A 14,733-nucleotide genomic window follows, 5' to 3' on the forward strand; every position below is an offset into this window, starting at 1 on the left:
GTATGACCACTCTAAACCTAAAAAGTTCTTGGGGTTTTGTGGAAAATTACATCTTTGCCTACCATTTTTACTGGTGGATTACCAATGATGTGCTTCAAGGGGAATGTATAATATGTGGGGTGTGGTGGGGGCAGAGGAAAAGTACTAAACTTTTCTGCATTACTGAAAGCCCTGCATTTTGGGTTCTTTTCAAACTAGCTTAAAATATACATTTTTAATTGACCATACTTTTTAAAAATATAACTTTAAAAACTTTGGTCTCTCTCTTTTTTTTTTTTTTTTTTTTAAATGAATGAGTAAAAGCTTCCCAATCACATGTCCAGTTTTCTCCTCCTCCAAAAGAAACTCATCTTAAAAAAAAAAAAAAAGTGAAAGGTTTTCGTTTTTTGCTTTATTTTAAGTGTATTCCCATCGTAGAAAACTCCATAACTTGGTGGCAAAAGTGAGTTAGAATTGTTCTGAAAAGTCTTTTGTTCACTTTTAACATTTTGCTTCATTTAACATCATCGCCAAGATACAGATTAAACACTCCAAGTCCTCTGGTAAGCGCTCAGTTGAAAAGTTACAAAGATATATAGAATAGCTCATAATCTATGATTTCCTATTTGTATGGTGAAAATATTTAGGGGTTTACTACGGCAAGAATCTGAAAAACAGAAGAATCAAGTGGGGTGGAAGTGGGGCAAGGACAGGAAAGGTGTGTGGGGGGGATGCTTTCCTTACCCAGAGCACAAAGATTACATTGGGGGGATGCAGGAATATGCACTACTGATTGAGACTCTTTAAAGCTCTCCTGGCTAGAGGCTTCTGACCAAGCTGAAAACTGCCGTGGTTCCGATTCAATACGACCAGGGTGTAGAAAAGGTCTGCAGAGGTATCTGCATGCCCTGATGTAGCAGAAGGCGACTATATTAATAATGCATGAATTTCTGCAAAGGACCAAGTGTTAAATGCATTTGAGTATGAAGTGAGCTACTATGACACTAGGAACAGAACAGAGTGATAGCAGAATGGGAAAGAGGAGGAAGATATAAACGGTCATTCAGTGAATCCACTCCTCCAAGCATCACCTAGTGGCTGTAGGTTTAATGAGTGATTGTAAGACCTTTGGAAAAAAGGCAGGATCTCGCACATTCTGTTCATTTCTAATCTTTGCATAAGGTGCAAAGATTTTGGAAAAAAAAAAAATCTCACAACTTTTGATGTTACTATACTCCACTAAAGTTTCGAACTTGACGTTTTCAACCAAGTATACTGCTTGCAAATGATAAAACTAAGCTTTCCGCTGCACTTCCAAAATCCCACCTCAAATGGATATCGACCACGAACTTGACATCTGATCTATCTTTATAAACATTTTGCAAGCCGTTACACATACTACTACTGCGTATTCCCAGGAAAGTTTTAGTTTTTCCATATTTCTCTTTTTTTAAACAAATAATTCATTATTATTGGAAAGTCCCAAATAAACAAGGGAAAAACAGCAAAATGGATAATTGCAAAGTGATGTGCTATACACAAGCTGGAAGGAAGGGGAAAAATGATAAAAGACCTCTCCCCTTAAATTCTCAGCTATACAATTACCTTAAGGTGTTAGAAGTGCAGGAAAAACTATTTTCAAGTGGACAATCTCCCTTTAAGTTACATTAAGACTCTAAAGCACAAACTGGGTGCTTCTACACAAGTTGTTTACTGCACAATGGACTAGTTAGCTGTGCAGTAAATGTCTCAGCATCTACACATGTACCTCTATTAGGCTGGAGTAAAACAATTTATTCCATAGCAGGATACTTGTAAATATAAGTACTATCCTGTTGCAGAGTAAAGACATCACAGCAGCACATATGCTGGTGGGTCTGGCTGGGGCATAAAGGTGCTTTCATGTGGGGGCTGCCTGCTGGCTAGCCCTGTGCTGAGACACCTTCATGCCCCAGGCAGCCTCTTGCAGCAAGCTGAACAGGGGGAGAGCAGCCACATGCCGGCAAAATGACCTCCACAACCCCTTGCTAGTCAGGGCTGCTCCACCTCAGCTCAATACGCTGAGCATGAATAAACTGCGGAGCTTATTGCTTTAGGGTTAATTGCTCCCAGGTGCACGTTCAAACAGCATGCCCAGAAGCAATTAACTCCAGAGCAACAAGTTCCACAGTTTATTCATGTGCCATAATTGCATGTGTAGATATGCCCACTGAAGTCTAGTCCTCTTCAGACTTTTTAAGCTCATGCATAAGTGCTAATCCTGATACGTGAGGTTTCTTGAATCACAGTGTAGGCTATTTATCTGTTCAGAGTCCTTTTTATCCAACTATAAGCAAGCTAGCATATGCTCAGTCGCACAATAGATTTTAGGTTTCTTTCTTTAAATAAGAAAATTGACAAGCAATGATTAGTTCACATGCACACAACCCTAATGTAAAACATATCAATACAGGATCAAATTTGTAGGAAATAAATCCAAGAGTAACTTTTTAAATTACAATCTAATTTACTCAGCCCAACAGTGCAGCCAGAATGTGCCTTTGTCCTATACATCGTTTTTCAGGTTAAAAAAAATAACAGTTCCAACATTTCAGAATAATGCAACTGTGTTGTAGAAGACCAACTGTTTCTCATGAAATGGTGCATTTCCACCCCTTTCACCACCGCCCTTAAAGGCCTCTGAAGTCAGGTGCAGCAAGAAAACACTTGCTCACAACTCCATCAGGAAAAATACTGTGAAAGTCAGAGAATGGATTTAAAAGAACGATAAACATTCCAATTTAATGCTGCAAGACTTAGATGTGCGCCAAATATATCATGAATGCTTCAAAGAAAATTGGAATATACTGTCCAAATGGTATCTATTTACAACTCATACTATATAGCTGGCTTGCTTTTTCTACATTAAAACTATTAGAATGAAAACAAGGTATTTGTTTCTTTTGCAGTTCACTTGTTCTTGTTGTTTATTCCTCATTGGAAGGCACGACTGGCATCAGAATTCTAAGAATAATTTAACAGACACAGAGAATATTTGCTTACCTTGCTAAACTTGGGATCTACAATTTTTGACTCTTTTAAAGTTTTAATGCCAACTCAAAATGGTTAGTCTCTCATTCAAACTTAATTCGCTATGGACAATAATCACAGGAAATGTACAAAAAGTCTTAAAAAAAAAAAATCAGTACTCTATTTACTGAGGATGATGCGCAGAGCTGACCCAAGCAGGGTGCAGGGCCCTGGGGAAATCAGCTTATGCAGGGCCCTGCCCGCACTCTGATCCCACAGCCCCGGACCTGAAGCTGCTGCTGCTGCTACTGCAGCAGCAGCAGGGGGGCGGGGTGCACAGCAGCGGGCAGCTGTATACGGAGCCCCAAAAGTGCAGGGCCTGGGGCAGTTGCACCAATTCACCTTGCCCTAAGGACAAACCTGATTATGCCAATTTTCACAAGAGAGAATTTGTTTTTAATCTTAGTGTATACACCATATTGCAAATAACAATCCATTCTATTTCTTACATTTTTAAAACGTAAAAGTAGTTAATACCCATTATCAAAACAAGCAACAGATGAGGCCACCCTTAAAGAGTCAGATTATAGTTGCAGGAAGAACAGATTTATTTTTTATTTTAGAAATTAATTATCCACTATCAACCCTAGTCTCTGCATCTCTCTGTTTCAAATAAGTCAAGGTACAAAAATAGAAATTGAGAATATACAACCCTTCTCCTCCTCTCCACATAAATGCTTTTTGTTTTTGTTTTAAGAGTGGCCTTATCCCCAAAAAAATCTTAATCTAGTTTAAAAGCAAATTTAGACAAATGTAAACTCACTTGCTTGCCAATTCACCCCCTGGCGGGAGGTTTGGGATGCTCTCAGTTGCTAACGTGCGCATCACATGGACTAAGTCCGGTACGCCTTCACCCTGCTTCTTTATGATCTCTGAGAATCAGAAGTACTTTTTGTAAGTGCAGTCTAAATTTAACTTAAAAAGACATGTTTAAACTGACTTTTATCAAAAAGCAGCCTAGCATTTTTTTAAAACAACATTTATCATGTTCAACATCATAAACTTACTTTTGTGCCACAACAGAAAAATAAATTTATTCTGTAAAAATGTGTCATGCATTTGGGGGGAAAAATACCAACTAGAATTTCTTATCTTGCAGATCAAGTCAATTATGCTTCTGTAAATACACAATATGCTATCAAAATGATAGCTAGACAACAAAGGTCATTTTAACGGGCTCCCCTGGCATATTATGTATTGCACTGTTCCAGTGAAACATATGGAACAAAAAGCAGGTTTTAAATAATGTCACTTTTTATCATCTAGAATACATTAGAAGATTAGTGTCATCGTAGAATGCATGATATGTTAAAGAAACAAGAGAAACACTTTATAACTACTTGAATGTGCAGTATTACAAACATTAAAAACAATGTTTAAACTAACAAGACCCAAGAATGTCAAAGTTAAGACAACTCCATCGCTGACTCATTTAAAGGATATTTGGACTGTGGGCTATAAATACCCAATTCAACTTTACCTAGGTAAATAAGAGAATATCTACTGCAGCAACAGCACAGTTGGCTATGAATGAAGTTATAAAATGCTAAAATCTAACCATGATTTTCTGAAGTAGTGAACACCTACAACTTATGCTGAATTTAGAGAAGCCATTAGAGCTCTTATCAAGCCTTGAAAAAGCAAGTCAGGTCTCGTCAGTTTTCCGATTTACCTATTTTTAAAAAAATCTTACAAAATAAGAACTGTCAACTACACCGTCATGTGTAAATATTCAAGTCTAAACTAGCAAGTCTTCAAGAAGTATATTTATTGGTTAGACTTGAAACTGCTGATCTTCAAGTGCATATTATAGCATGTATAATATCTGCATATGCAGTATTTTGTATTTAGTAAAAATCTTGACAAAAATGTGAAAAGTAGTTCACTGGAACAAGTGGAACATCCACTTTCCAAAACTAGATATATGGAATAAAGCACCGGTTTCCAAGTTTCATTTTTGTAACTTAAGTGAGAGAGTTAAAACACACTAAAGTTTCTGAGATCAGTATATTGATACACTGGTGAACTGATTGGTGTGCAGAACAGTTTTCCAGGCTCCAATATTCTGTAAAAAACCCAACTTCATAACATTTTGAAGTTGAACCCTTGCAAACAATATACAGTAGAAAGTTATAACCAGTGTCAAAATTCACAGCACAAACATTAGCTGTTAATTCTAAACCTACATTGTGAATACAAAAGGAATACAGGTTTTTACATACCACACATTAGGCAAACATCTCAAAGTGTGCCATTTTTTTCAAGACCTATGGTTAAAATTCATGCTTTGCCATCTAGCATTTGCTAAAAATAAGTCTAACACTGTTAATCTGAATAAAAAGCAAAGATCTCAGATTTGGTTTGCCAAGTTCCTTTATTGTGTAATCTTGAACATCTAGCATATTCTACATTGCTCTAAAACTAAAGTTCTGCTTTACAAAAATAAGGGATTATCGCTTGCCTAAACTACACAGTTTCACAACCTACAACTGTAGTACATTTAACATACAATCTCCACTAAATTAATACATTTATACTTTGATATAGGTACAGTCTGAATGAACACTGATGACACAATAAATGGAGCCAATGTCCTGGCTTTTTTTAAGTTACTGAATTAATTGTTATTTCAATACATCTTGTACTCTCCTTCTCTTTAACCTAGTTTAAGCCCTCTACATGGTTTTATCATGTAAAATAATGGAAAAATATACTTGTAATCCTAAAATAAAGAATTCCAAACATACCTACTTATTTTCTACTTTGAATGGCATTTTCATATATAATTCTAAATAAAATTAAAAATTTCAGAATTTGATTAAAAATAAGGAATTTAAAGCAACTAATTTAAGATTCTGCATTTCAATTAGCTCCTTGGAATACATATTTAATCATCAGATTTGTTATGGCCTTTATTATGTATGTTTAACAAAACTGGTTTTAAAGTGGAACAAAAACCCCTTTAAGTCATGTTACTTCAAAAAGAAAGAATTAAGACATCTCAGTAAATGGAGTTTTAGTGCAATCAAAAGTACTATATTTTGGAATGACTTCTTAGACAATTCTTCTCAGATTATCATCAAATCCTTAAAAACATTTTAAAGCAACACTAATTTACTAGAACACGACAAAGTGATTTTAGACTTATTTCACCTCCAGACATTTATTTGACCCTCCAGAAGCGAGCCATGGAAAATGTCTCAAAACTGACAAAAAAAAATAGACTGAAGGAGTGAAAAGCAGTCCAGTATAGTGGGATGTGGATAACGTTTATATTTATTAGTCCATTAAAAAAAATATTTCCTTTTGTTGTTCAAAATGGCCACGGTCAACCAAAAAAATACACATTACAGAATGCCTTTAACTTCATTACTTTCTGGACTTTGCTGGTCAAGATACATATTTCATAATGCAGTTATTATGCACTATATTTCTAGCAAGTAAATATTTAGTGAGCTTAGTTTTCTAAATCACACAGACTAGTAAAAATACTTTTAGAATTTCTTTATATTTTATCATTTCTTCAGCTAATTTTGAGAGATTTTTAAAATGCTTAGTAACAGTGGTACTTCATACAGTTTAAAATAACAGCTGTAAAATTAATTCACTACAGCTCTGAAAGTTTCAGCAACGGTCATATCAGTCCTACCTCAGTAGATAGTATTACGTTTACAACATGAAACAAACTTAGTTGCATAAGACTGGTTCAGTTTAATATAACAATAAGGTAAATTTGCAGCTTTATCTTGCCATCCTCCCTTGTGTACAGTCCCATTAACTTCACTCACACAAGCGTCATCTCTCTTCACCGCCTACATACGATTTACACAAATCACTCAGGTTGCATTTTTTTTTATAAGCATTTGTAAGTCTAATTAATGCAGCTATGTGCAACATCAGAAGAAAAAAAATTAAGACCAATAAAGTGTGGACTCTAAAGGGAAGTAGCAATGTATTTTCTAGAACTGTCCACATTTTATCCTATTAAAATTAGGATTAAAGTGCTTTATATCTACATGAAAGTCTTTCTCCACACAAATATGATGTCTCCCTCATCCCTGAAATGCGGCATTTCTAAAAATGCAAGATACCAGCAATCAAATGCATTGTTCTATACAGGATAATCCCATTCTCCTCCAGCACTTAGGTTCTTCATTTACACATTAGGTTTGCCTTCCATGTATTGTCAGACATCTAGACAAGTTATGTCAGTTAAGAATGACACAGCCTTAACCTGAATAAACCTTGATCTTATAAAAAGCTCATCTACACAGTGGGTTAAGATGAATTAACTGAAAAGTGTGAAGTTAATGCACGTGAGTACATTAGCGTGTAGTAGGCTAGAATGTGAATTTATAGAACACTAGTTACTCTTCACTAACTTCTTCTGAAGCTGGCCCCTTGGGCAGCCAAAACAGGGAGATACGGGGGCCAGGAAGGAGAGCCACTCACTGGAATGTCTCCTCATCTCATTCTATCTTGGGCTCTAACTCCCAGTGAGATAGAAATGTCCACACTCTACTGCTCTCCATCCATTTTATACAATGGCTAAGAAATGTTCTGTTGCAGCCTGCACCTTCAGGAGGAGCAGAGAGGGGAAAGGATAATGCCTAACTTGTGGTGTGCTGATTAGCAGTGTGCTCAAATCAGAGATGCAGGTTCCAACCACCCTTGGGTGAGGGGTGCCTAGAATCGAGGTCTCATTTCCTGCAAGTGTCCTAACGACTCAGCTATTGGAGCTAGGACACTGAAGGCCCCTGTTCCTCCTCATTTTTCTGCCCCCCTCAGACACGAGCCAGATATGCATGTACATGCTCAGCATGCTTGTGTCGACAGTGTGTATACTGCCATTACTACCCACTAACACAGCTTTGGTATTGTGTCCTGATACTCAAAATGTCCATGGGAGTTAGTGTAGAGCAACCAGCAGGCTAACTACATATTCAGTTCCCCATCATGTAGACACCATGTCAAAGTGCACTTACACCATAAGTGGACACACATACAGAAATGGAGCAGCCTCAATCTACTTGACTTTTCAGAATTAAGCAGCAACAAAATTTAAAGCCACTCTGATTTTGTGTGAACGTCCATTACAGGAGTTGGTGTACTCTGAACTTGTACACTAACTGCAACTTTAGTTAAACCATCTTAACTCCAGCCGTTCCCATATTGGCAAGACTTTTGTGAAATCTCCAAAGTTGAGATTTTTATTGTTAGTGTCACACAGTGAAAAAGGAAAAGTGCACAGAGCATTCATAAATTTCAATCATTGACGTGATAGTTCTGCAAGAACTCTGCATATCATGCCAATGCATGCTACTAAGGACTGTTAGCTTGCATAGTAATACAACAGATTCATAATGACAAAATCATTACAAATCTATTTTTTAAATACTGTTTAATCTAGAAGTGAAGCTGAATGTATATGTTATGTATATTTTTGATATTTTAGAAACCTTAAGCATTTTCATGATATCCACGCTTCAAACCTGATCTCTGCTTGTTTCAATTTTTAATTTGATTATTAAAACCTTTTCAATCATGTCTTAATGCCACCATTGCTAGTAATGGCAATCTGTTTCTTCTACAATTTTAACACTCAAAACCAATCTGATTTTTAAAAAGTTACTGTCAAGTGAGATATTACATGCCCAGCTTCAGTTCAGCATGATTGTTTAGCTATAATACTGAAATGCTGCACTTTATAGTCGTATTAGAGGCAATATTACAATTACATTATTCAAAACTATGACCCTTCAATTACACGATATACTAATTAGGGCCAAAGTGTGCAACTGTACATGGCTTTACAGAAACAGAATATTCAAACTGCCATCTTAATATTATACCAGATTTCATTTAACTACATAGGACAGAAACCAGATTTTACCAGCCTGAAGTTATTGCTGCTAAGGGTCCCATGAAGCACAAATGGATTACTTTGTCCTACCACGCGGAACAGAATTTCCAGGGTCATGAACTGCTTGCTGCCTTTTTAGCAGCATTTTGTCAGGACATACAGTATACATCCACAGGACTACACAAGGGCATTTTCCGAGATGTACACTAGATGTCCGATGGCACACAAAGGTTTAATAAAAAGCATATATATAAGAGTTTAGTTGCTTGGGGGTTTGTTTAGAAACAAAGTTACTTATTTTTGTGTAAATGATCCACCTTCTACTCTGCTTTCCAGGTACTTGTCCAACTCTGTCTCTCTCTTCACTGCCTCTGGCAATACCTTTGGTGCATTTGGAAAACAGATCAATATCACGCTCATGTTGTCTCGACTTCCCTAGTGGGGAAGAAAAAACAAAACATTTTTTTTTTAGATAATATGCTGTATTCCAGACACTATGTATGCACATACATTGATTTTATCTCAAGTCCATATCAAATCAGTTTACATATTAAAGTTTATTGTGTAAGCACTTCCGCTCGTCATGCTATTTAAACACGAAAAAGCTCTCTTACAATCACCATTCCAGAAATCTGCATGTTGAGAATCATTCAGCACATATTTTTCAAAATGTATACAAAGCCAAAAGTTCTAAGGGTGACCTTTATAACGAACCTAGAATTGATGCTTCGTTTGGCTGAAAACTGACCTTATCTGCAAGACGGACATTGTGGGAAATGAGATGAGACTGCAAAACCAGTTTTCATCTTGCTTTAGCATCTTATTGTTTAGAGGCTAATATTAAACGTTAATTGTTCAAACATCAAATGAGTAAACAGGAACAGTAAGGATATTTAAAGCCACTTACAAAACAAACTGCTCACCATCTCTGACACTACTGCTCATCTACAAATGCTGCTATTATCAAATGGGTCTTCCCTATAAATGATTGTTTCTTGTGACCAGAGCCAACAAAAGGCTCAAATGATATTATCAAGTGACACAAACATCTTTATCTAAACATGAGAATGCTTCTCACCATGCAAACCTTTAGAATACAAGTGAGCAAACTGAAGACAACTTGTAGAAAATACTTGAATACCATACTGCAGGTCCATGATCTAGGCGCAAACTATCAAATATCTAATTCAAAGTATTTTTAACTGGTGAGGTCCTTGTTCTGCAGATACTTGGATACATGCTTAACTTTACCTGCAAGCAAACTGCTGGCGCCAGTCAGACTGCTCAAGTAAAGTTGAGCATGAACACATTTGCAAGAATGGTGCCCATATGACACTCGTACTGAGAGAAGCACAAGGTCCCTGCAAGTAGGCATGACTTTGAGCAGTGCTTACATTTTCCAGAGCTGAAATTACAAGTGAGCACATAAAGCTTTACTTTAAGATGTTAGAAACTATTAGCTAGTTAACATGGTTATAGTTAACTTTCTCTCAAGAACATGGTGTCAATGCCAAGGTTGTTATCTTGCCTTTACTTGCCACCTCCCCACAAATATAAAAGCTCCATTGTATCAATATATATGATTAACTACTTGTCCAGGGAAAGGAAGCTACACCTATAAGAATATCATTTAACATACCCACTTTTCATTTTATCAAAAAACCTTCAAAATGCTGACACTATACATGGAAAACATTCAAACTTGGCATCTGTTAGTAACTGTACAAGTTAATAATATGAAAAAAGCTGGTTGACAGCTAAAGGCCATAACAAAGAAGTGTTAACAGGAGAAAAAAATTCTCTGTGCAGAAATGAAATTTTATAAAGAAGTTTTTTGTTTTTTAAAAAATAAAAAAAGATCATAAGAGATTTTGGCCAAATATTTGAAAATTTTAAATTTTAGAAAAATCAATTATTTCACAATGATCTTGGCAAAATCAAGCCCGCAGCTGTTTTATTTTCCAATGTCAGAAAATGAAGAAAAATCAGGATTTCATGTCTGCCTCTTATCTACTTCCCGTAAGGTCTATTTTCCCATTCATCTGAAAAACATAATTTCCACTTAGTTACTTCACCTTTGTGATAGTGGTACTGTGATATAAAGTCACTCAGGGCACATCCACACTGCAAAATCATCATGGCAAGTATCACTGTCCTCAAAACATGGTGCTGTTTTGTGATGGCTACCCCATGATCCAAAGACAATGTACAGGCAACCCCCATTTAGCGCTCTTAATTGGTTCCTGAAAAACTAAGCATTAAGTGAAACCAAAAGCTTTTGACAACCCAAAATGGCAACTGCAAGTGTTTTTAATGACCCAAGATGGCAACCACAAGTGTTATAACAAAACTTGATGAGCGCCAAGTGGAATCAGGCATCAATTTAAAATGAGTGGTATAGCAAAATAGTACCAAGTGAAACAGCATTAAGCAGGGGTTGCCTGTACCTGAATGTGTGACACTGCCAGCAATACTAAGAGCCAGGGTCCATTCACATGACTACAATGCTGCAGGAATGCTGTTACGTTGCTTTCAAAATCAAAAGCAGTCTACACAGAGCAGCACAGCATGTTTGTGGCACTGCTGTCTACCATGTAAGCATGCAGCCTCCACAAAGCTGTTTGGATCAGACCCACTATTTCCAAAGCATATAAAAACAAGTGTGTTTCATACTTGAAAAAAAAAATAAAAGGGGTATTTATTTTTCCTGAAAGTTACTTCTTAAAACTGTCAGACAGCTTTCAATATGTCAGAGCACACAGCATATCTTTACATGAATTTGACTCTAGCTACTCAACAAAACTCAGTATGGAAGCCATGCTGGTCCAAGCTATATGCGCACTGCAATTCTTGGAAGTGACACAACTGTATCATACAGCTATTGTCACAACAGCGTATAGGTACCAAACTTCAGATACTCTACAGATTTGAACCAAGATTTACATTCATTTTGCTGATAATAGAGAAACTTCAACTACTGTAGTGAAAATATGCTTCTCCTCTTAAAATTCTGACTACCTTGTACAAGCAGGTGTCGACTATCTCATTGCAAACTTTCTCAAGGTCATCGGTTACTTCAAGTCTGGATCTTACAAAGTCACACAGCTCTTCATTTCCCATAACATCCCAGATACCATCACAAGCCAGTATGATGAACTGATCATCTTCTTCTGATCTCTCAATTTCATAAACTTCAGGCTCTGGCGACACAAGCTGCTCTGTGGGACCTTTCCCATGGACACATTTGTAATCAAAGTCCCCAAGTGCTCTTGACACAGCAAGAGAGCCATTAACACGCTGAATCATTACAGAGCCGCCTGCATTCTGTATACGCTCTTTCTCCAGTGGATTACTTGGTTTGTGATCTTGTGTGAAGAAATGAACCTTCCTGTTTCTACAAAGTAAACCTCTTGAGTCTCCACAGTTGATGAAGTAAGTGTGTTGGGGAGAAATCATGACACCCACAGCTGTTGATCCGCTTCTGTCTGCACCATGTTTCTTCTCAGAAATTACTCTCATATGTTCATCAATTTGCAGAAAACCTGTTCTGATTCCATTCTTTACACTCTCCACAGAAGGTGGTCCATCAGACCCTTTAAAATCCTGGTTGCTTGTGATGTGATCTAATAAATGCTCGCAGCAATATTTGGCCACCTGGGATCCAGCATGCCCATCATATACAGCAAAAAATGACCATCCGTCAAGTCCATTTGGCAAACCAATCACAGCTGTATGCGCATCCTCCATCTCGACTCGCCAACCCTGCATACTGCTTAGCCCATAACGAAGCCCATTACCCTGCCCTTGGGCATTATGTTTCTCCATCTTTGGCTTGTCTAAAAATGCTCCCATGATGAGTTGTTCTTTTAGCACTAATGGAAAAAAAAAAAAGAACATTGTTACTGAGCTATTTCTAGAAAACAAGTACCCATTTAAACGTGTCACTAGAAACTGTCAAATACAAAAAGTCCGGTTGAAATGTTATGATGAACAGAAAAAGGAAGAGAAAAAACAGCAAGAGAATTAAGGCTGGTTCCTAGTCCTTTCCATTATATAAAAGAGCGAGCTTATGTTCAAACACAAAAGTCAGCTTTAGCTCTGTACTACCTTCCTTTGCTTGCATTGTTTTAAGAGACTCAATATTAGCCAAAACAACTCCTCATTTTGTATGACTATTTAGTTCGTACCCTCCATTAACGGATTGCACTGTACTAATAATTTGTATTTTTTCCATCAAGCATGATGAACCACTGTTCAAGCCATTTAATTAGCACACATCTTAGATTCTTAGTTGTACTAGATGGAAAGCATCTCAGACTCTTATATTGTGGTCCATATTTATTTAAAACTTCAAACTTTTTATGCATTTAAAACTTCTGTGAGGACTACTGCCCTTGACATCTTTGAAGAAATCCGTTTAGAAATAATTACAGGTATCAGACATTCATATTTTATAAAGAAGCAGGGATTTTTTTTTCCATTAGTATTTCTTAGTCATATGTAGGTACAGAGTACTGTATATATAGCATACCATATACACACAGAGGCCAAGAAACAATGGATTCACACACACAACTACGTATGCACCCATGCATGTACCCAAACAGAGCATTATACTTTAGACAGTATAAACCGACAGGTTTATTCTCTCACACGTTAGATGTCCATCCCATCCTTTTGATCCCTATTAGTCTGTGCAGTCATTCAAACATCCAAAACAGACAAAATTTTACATGGTCAAAAATTCTGCATTGTTCAGCCTGTGTAAGCCCTTGTTGTTTAAACACAAGGTAATAAAAGACCTGCAAACCTATTCTGTTTGTGGACTAACAGACTAGCAATACAACCGACTGTGAGAAGGCCAGAACTATTTTCTGGTCCAGTCCCAAACTAGACTGCTACAATGGCAGAATTTATCACGTTTGCAAGGGATATACATCTATCTAAAGAACCGATCCATTGTGTATAAACAACAGTGCCACTTTGTTAGTGTAGTTCCTGAACTAACTGCAGTGAGAAGGAATAAATTTCTCCCAGTAACCTTGCAAATTCTCTCTCACCTTCTGCCCATTTGAAAGCAAAACATGTACAGTCAAGGGCACACCACACAAGAGTATTTACATTTGATCTAACTGCAGCAGCACATTAAAACATATGCATAGTTGACTGAATATGCAGTATTCTGCTGATAGGCATTCAGTTGGACAGTCAATATTAAAAGTGCAACATTGTTGTTATTAACAGAACAAGTTAAAGTAAACTGTCAATTTGTAAATTAAATAGATTCTTATAGTAACTAATTATGGTTCACAAAGTGCAGCATACAGATACTGTCATTTGTGTGTTAATGGCATATCCAAAACATACATTAGGAAAGAATCACATTACAACTGCGGTGGAAAGCACATCCTTCTTTACTTAAATCAACTAAAACCCACTACTGGAATGGGACTGGCCCAAGCTCCAGTGATTTACACTGTGGTAGAATAACTCAAGGATAGAAATACTTCAGCGAAGATGTGAGATCATTTATTGCACTATAATGATCTTTGAATATTCTGAAATAAAAACACAGCAAGTGGAACTGAACTGAATAATTATTGCAAAGCTTTAATTCCAGACCTGTAACTGATTAATTGATTCGTATACTGCCTTTTCAAGTTCTGTAAAATATTTCTCCTTCCCATTTTGAAAAATTCAAACAAAAAGGGGAAAACTAGAAAATAAAACACAGTAAAAATGCCTATATAAAAATGCTGTCAAATGCAAAGTATGCAGACCAAACTTTTCCTCATGATCTCGGGAATTAACTTCTAATTGGA

The 14,733-nt window shown here is 36.7% G+C and overlaps 1 protein-coding gene across 2 annotated transcripts in view; it reads right to left on the minus strand.

Moving 5' to 3' along the window:
- The window catches only part of PPM1A (protein phosphatase, Mg2+/Mn2+ dependent 1A), a 60,859-nt gene that overhangs the window by 8,004 nt on the left and 38,122 nt on the right, over positions 1–14,733 (minus strand). For both annotated transcript variants that reach the window (XM_019518380.1, XM_019518379.1), the window contains exons 2-4: positions 11,930–12,783; positions 9,229–9,346; positions 3,812–3,920 (exon numbers count right to left, since the gene is read on the minus strand). In XM_019518380.1, coding sequence (XP_019373925.1) covers positions 3,812–3,920; positions 9,229–9,346; positions 11,930–12,763 — 1,061 coding nt within the window. In that variant the 5' untranslated portion in view covers positions 12,764–12,783. The remainder of the gene's footprint in view (positions 1–3,811; positions 3,921–9,228; positions 9,347–11,929; positions 12,784–14,733) is intronic.

The sequence above is a fragment of the Gavialis gangeticus genome, unplaced genomic scaffold, assembly GCF_001723915.1.
Source record: "Gavialis gangeticus isolate Ggan-Ray unplaced genomic scaffold, GavGan_comp1, whole genome shotgun sequence".
NCBI lineage: Eukaryota > Metazoa > Chordata > Crocodylia > Gavialidae > Gavialis > Gavialis gangeticus.